At 34.9% G+C, this 5,974-nt stretch overlaps 1 protein-coding gene across 1 annotated transcript; it reads right to left on the bottom strand.

Annotated features, from left to right (window-relative positions):
* Positions 1 to 2,745, bottom strand: LOC113774746 (strigolactone esterase D14-like). The gene is made up of 2 exons (XM_027319357.1): positions 2,271 to 2,745; positions 1 to 559 (listed from the first exon to the last, which is right to left on the bottom strand). The coding sequence occupies exons 1-2, from the start codon at positions 2,648 to 2,650 to the stop codon at positions 124 to 126; spliced, it is 816 nt and encodes a 271-aa protein (XP_027175158.1). The 5' UTR covers positions 2,651 to 2,745; the 3' UTR covers positions 1 to 123.
* Between the last annotated feature and the right edge of the window lie 3,229 nt (positions 2,746 to 5,974).

A 5,974-nucleotide genomic window follows, 5' to 3' on the forward strand; every position in this document is an offset into this window, starting at 1 on the left:
ACATGTCGAAGAAAGCATTTATTATCCTAGCAATTTTCTATCTCTATCCACCCCAACCGAAAAAAAAGGTACACAAAGACCAGATTAAAAAAAGTTCATGAAGTATTATGTATGACGGACGGCTTAGTGACCGATCAAGACCTTATCAAGAACATCAAGAAAGAGCTTATGTGCAGTGAGCTGAGGAAAATGGCCGTCGGTGGTAGCGATAATCTCGATGGTTGATGGTCCTTTGATTTTGTTCTGCATGAAGATTGGGACAGAATCTGGGACGGCGAGATCCCTTGCCGTGTGAATAATGGTACATGGGGCCGTAACCTTTTCAAGAATGGCCCTGTGGTCACTGAGGAAAACAGTTTTGGCCAAGGGAAGTGCGGTTTTATATCCCATTCGTTTCAAGGTTCCTGCAATTTTTTCGACCGAGGGAGGATCGTTGTTGTCTACCACAATTGATGCGAACCTGGTTGCCCACTGGTCGTAGTTGGACTCGATGCTAGCAAAGATCTGTTCAACGTGGGAGATCTCGAATCCTCCTTCGTAGTCTTCTGAGTTTATGAACCTTAAACGGAAGGGGGAAAAAAAAACAAGGTAGAGTGTCATATGTACGTGAAAGAATTTTGTGTACAAATAAATATAGAATTTGTGTAGGTGATACAAGTGGCTAGACCTTATCCTTATTGTGCTTCATTGATTGAGGAAGAGGGTAAGGAGGATATGGTGAGGACAAAATTATAAAAATAAAGTGAAGTAAAGTATGCATGATTCCAGGATCCGACATGATTTGTGATGCTATTTCGGTAATAGGTGCTCGCTATAGTACAAAAAGAGGTGTATGTCCCTTCACATGCTTACCCCTATTATGAGCTTCAGTTTTTTTCTGTTTTAAATAAAATAAAATAAAATAAAAAAAGCAAAGGCGACAACAAATGGGATACAAAATTTAATAAGGTATATACACGGGAAAAGCGGAAAAAGCAAAAAGCAAAAAGCAAAAGGGAATGATAATTCGAAGGTAACTGAATTACCATCGAATTAGACAAATAAATTATGTACTCAGCTAAATTTTTTAAACAATATCATATTTAATTGTGACAAATTAGTGGGAGGTCCTGCTCCATCAAACCTCAATGAATGGTGGTAGTTACAGGGCCAAAGGCTGGTGATTGCAAAAGGGAACGGAGGAGGGAGAAATTTTCAAGGTTCACTGACACGGTGTCAAATCAAGCGGATGTTCACAATCTATGATTTTAGTCTACGGATACGAAATTATATAGCTAATTCATCAACATGAAATTCATCACAATCTATAGTAATCCTGTTTGGATTACAAATTCATCAACAGAAAAATACGGTCCAAACGCTGTTTGGATTTTGTATTTTTTAGGGGAAAAAATTTTCACATGTGTTTTGTGAATATTTTTTTAATATATTTTTCAATTATATTTTTACCTATATACATCACATCTTAAAAATGTTACAGTAATCTTTTTTTAAAAAAATTCTTTAGAAAGTGCAATCCAAACAAAATCCTAAAAGTTTTTGCAATCAATTTGTTGATCTCCTTTGAAAAACAGGGGAAAAAAACTTTTTCCTTTGTCAAAAAATCTTATAAAAACCAGTTTTTTTTTTTTTTAGCCACCATAAAAAAAATTTTCTAAAAAGGCCGAAAGTTGTCCTGTTTTGCAGCTTTCCAAGTGCCTGATCACAATCTCAAATTGTGACCACTGACGGCCCTCTACAACCGGCCAATCTCTTCCATAGCAAAGACAAAAAAGAAGTATAGGACGCACGCACAACCACATCAAAGTTTATGGGAAGCACCCGAATATTCAGGAAACTAGATTAAAATTCTGCAGGAAGGGGGCAGATCAATAAAAGCATATGGAGAATAAGTACCAGCGCAAAAATAAATAAATAAATAAATAGAAAAAGCTTCCTCGTGCACTAGATTTTATGAAATTTGTGACTATATTATCAGACTTTTGAAAAGGTTCAACTTCAACTGATCGAACATGATCCATATATGATTGAAATAAAAGCTACTTTTTAACCCAAAAAAAAATTTCTAGCAGGGGGACTGGGGATGCATCGGAAGAGGAGACTACGACGCAGAAGTAGGAAATGGAAAGAGAAAAGAAACGATAAAAAAAACTTCAACTATTCTTGAAAAGACAATAAAGAAAACCCTCAAGTTCAACCACTGTCTTGCTATCCCTGTAATATCTATGTAATAACAGTAGTAGTTTGTATTTACTGAAACTTGGAAGTACCTTGGAGAAGATGCAACAAGTACCAGCCTGCTGAATAAGTCGGGCCTCTTGACTGAAGCAATGCATCCAATCATGCCAGACATGGAGTGTCCAACAAAGACTGAAGATTTTAAGTTCATTTCTTCCACGAGAGCTATTATATCATCGGCAAAAGCATCATAAGAAGAATACTTAACTGCGTCAAAGAGGTTTAGATCTTTGACGGCACCTGAGAAACTCCAGTCAAAAACCAAAACTTGGTGTAACTGAGCCAGCGAGGGCACCACTTTGTCCCAGACCGAATGGTCTCCCCCGTAGCCATGCGCAAGAATTATGGTTTCTTTTCCAGAACCAATTAGTCTTGCGTTCATGGCTGTGGACATAGATTTTGGCGTGACCATGCTGCCTTTTCTGAGCTTTTTGCAGGAGGAAAGGTAGTAGAATTGGTTGGGCAAGAAGGAGAGAAGCTGATGGAACGGTGTCTTGAATGCTTTTTTTTTTTACTAATGTTAATGTATGTTTTTCTAGTCCTTAGTCTGTCTTATATAGGCAACAGGAGGAGTCTTGGACAAATAAATCAAAAGCATTTAGCCCTAATAATTTCAAAAAGTGCAGTAAATTAACATTTTTGGGTAATTGATGATTTTGTACTTATCCTTACTATTCTGGAGGAAGACAAACAATACTTTTTGAGAAGGTGATAAAATAACATATTATCGCAAGCCTAACATCATCATTGCTCATGCTTAAATGTCGGGTGCAGGGCTATGAGTTCCCCAATTTGCTAAAATTAGAGAGCCAAGTCGGTTTCACTCTAGAAGTTTTTTTTTTTTTTTTTAAATATAAGTAAGACAGTTCAAACTCAAAATCTTTCACTTACATTCTCTCTTTGGGGCCATCCAAATCATCCCTCCCCCTTCACTCCAAAAGGTTTGCGAAATCACTAAACTACAATATTTTTAGGACAGTTATTGGGCACTCTTCAAGTATTGGATTTTTTTAAAGGTAACATTAATTAGAGAAAATATCTAAATGCATGAAAATATAATAATTACTGGTATGTATATATACAAGATATGTTTGATAGGTTAGATAGAGTTTAAATGGGTTAACGAGGGCCTTTGTTAGAAAAATCATATTTTATAAAGTCACATCACCCTCTTTTTTTTCCCCTTTTCTTAAGAATAAATTCACATAAGATTCTAAGAATCTTAATGCTGTATCACTGGATATATAATGGTCTAGTTAGCATTAATTGATTGACGTTTTTTGTTAAGCACTTTGTGAAGAAACAGGCCATACAAGATCAACTATTAGTGTGACATCTGCATTATATTGTTGTTCATTGCTTATCTTTCTTGAGTTAAACTAACAATTTTTTTTCTGTGATCCATCCTGTTTCGAGAGGGGAAAAAGGAGAGAGAGAGAGAGAAAAAAAGTTCTAAGAACTTATTACTTCTAGATTAATTGGTCACCAAAAGAGTTTTTAAAACTTTATTTTGGTGTAGGTCAAGGGATCAAATCATTTGGCTTGTATTCAAAAATCCAAATTTTTCTGAAAATTTTGCCAGCAAGTGCGGCACTCGTTTGAGTTGGTGGTGGTTCAATCTCCTCCGAGTCTCTTTGGTCTCTTTAGATCCCCCTCTAGTGTAGAGTATGAGTAAATGTAGAATAGATTCTATTATTCAGAAAAAAAAAAAAAAAAAAAGGAAAAGTTCTAGGACAGTTATTGTATAATGGGTCATTAACCCTCCTTAGAGTAAAAAAGAAAACGGAAAAGAAACCTTCCACAAAACTGATACGTTCCTAATGAAATTTCGTCAAGAATCAACCACAATAATATAAATTGAGATTAAAAAAAAACAAAAAGTTTAAAGGTCGGGCAACAAATCAATAAATATGTTGAGTTTAAAAAAAAATGTTTTTCTCATAATTGTGGTCAAACTCATGATTGTAAATCAAGCGAACGATTTCACTTTATCTGGTTTTGGCTCATGTAGATGCGAAGGAGACAATTGCGCCACAATGCCTGCGTTGGATAAATTGGGTTTGACTGATTAATACTTGAAAATTGTAGGAAAAAGGATTTTTGGGCGGTTGGGATCATTAAATGTTGTTTGGCCCCTCGGATATATAGTTGATTTTTTTTTTTTTTGAGGGTGATATATAGTTGAAACTTGAAAACCTTCCGAAAGAAAGTAATGGCATGCTAAGGAGAACCACGTCCTTATAAGGCTGTCCCTATCCTAACCCCCAAAAAATTTTGAGATTCATCTTCTTTTCCCCAAAGGTTTTCCGGACTTTCATATATACCAGGTCTCTGGTTTTATGGCTACCGAATACCAATCTGCAATGTATTGACAAAAAAAAAAAAAAACCAATCTGCAATGATTAAAGTGGATCAGACCAAGATCGGCGCTCAGATCTTAAGATTCTGTTTGATAATCTAATTCAACATTTAGATTTAATAAATTCAGATATTAATATATTCAAATCATTTGATAATTAAAAATTTAACATATGAATTAATTAAGCGATACTGAATTTTTTAGACAAAACTTGCTCCCAAAATTAAGTGATAAACTATTCACTTATCATTGAATGTTATATGCATTTAAATATATTAAATTTAATAATTAACAGTTTAATAAGTTAATTGATTCATACTTTATATATTAGATTTCAATTTTCAATTTTATCAAATGCACCCTAAGTCTTTTATTCCTGAATGCAATCCACTTATCTGATCCAAATTTTGTTCGCGTCAGTTCTGCCACAGATCCACTTGTACATTTAGTACAAGTTTATTCTTTGTACAATTGTACCCCAAAGCCTTAGGTCTTACTTCATCAAATAATCTCATTTCATTTAACAAACTATTCCAATAATAAATATTTTCGCCCAACCAATATTTCACTATAACAATAATATTAGTTTGTCCCAACATCAACATCTAAAAACACTAAAAGTATGCAAAATTGGCAATGATACGGAGAGAGGATACAGTGTTTTATGAATAATAAAAAAAAATTATCCAAGCAAACCCGCTCATTTCGCGCATTGTTTAAAACTAATTAAGTTGCAATATCAGATAATAGCTTCTCCTGAATTAGAGATTTGGTATAATTCAGTTTAAAATTCCTTAATATTGAAAAGGGTATCTTTTAGCATTTTCGAGTAGCACATCCAAAAGTGTAAAATCAGCACTATATATTCTCTAGTGGTGAATAATTATTATTGATTTTTAATACTGCCAAGTTCAATACTCTTGTAGGCCTCAATAAGAAGGTAAAAAGAATATGCCGTGTCCAAATATGATTTGAATTGGACAACTTTGATTGTGGTCCATGAGAATGGGATGCTCATAAAGATGATCGAAGATGAGGAGGATGAGAAACTGAAAAAGGACGTAGTGGTAAATATAAGAGGCGGGAATTGGTCAAGGATGGATTTAGCTAATTGGGAAGAAGGCCAAAACCCAACAGAAGAAAGGACAGGCACCACCACATGTTATATTTTTTTTTTCGACAAAAAAAGGCCTCTCTCTCAGCAGTCAGCAATCAGCATGGTGAGGTGTCTACAGCGCTACTGTCCCTGTTGTTCCATCATCCGATGACTTTATCGCATGTAATTGTAAATTTTTTACTAAGTAAAACTGCAAAAGGTCCTTTTTGTCGTCTTCTGCTTGACTGTGTGTCTGCGGGTCTGCCAAGTCGTTGATATTC

This window comes from Coffea eugenioides, chromosome 6 (genome assembly GCF_003713205.1).
Source record: "Coffea eugenioides isolate CCC68of chromosome 6, Ceug_1.0, whole genome shotgun sequence".
NCBI lineage: Eukaryota > Viridiplantae > Streptophyta > Magnoliopsida > Gentianales > Rubiaceae > Coffea > Coffea eugenioides.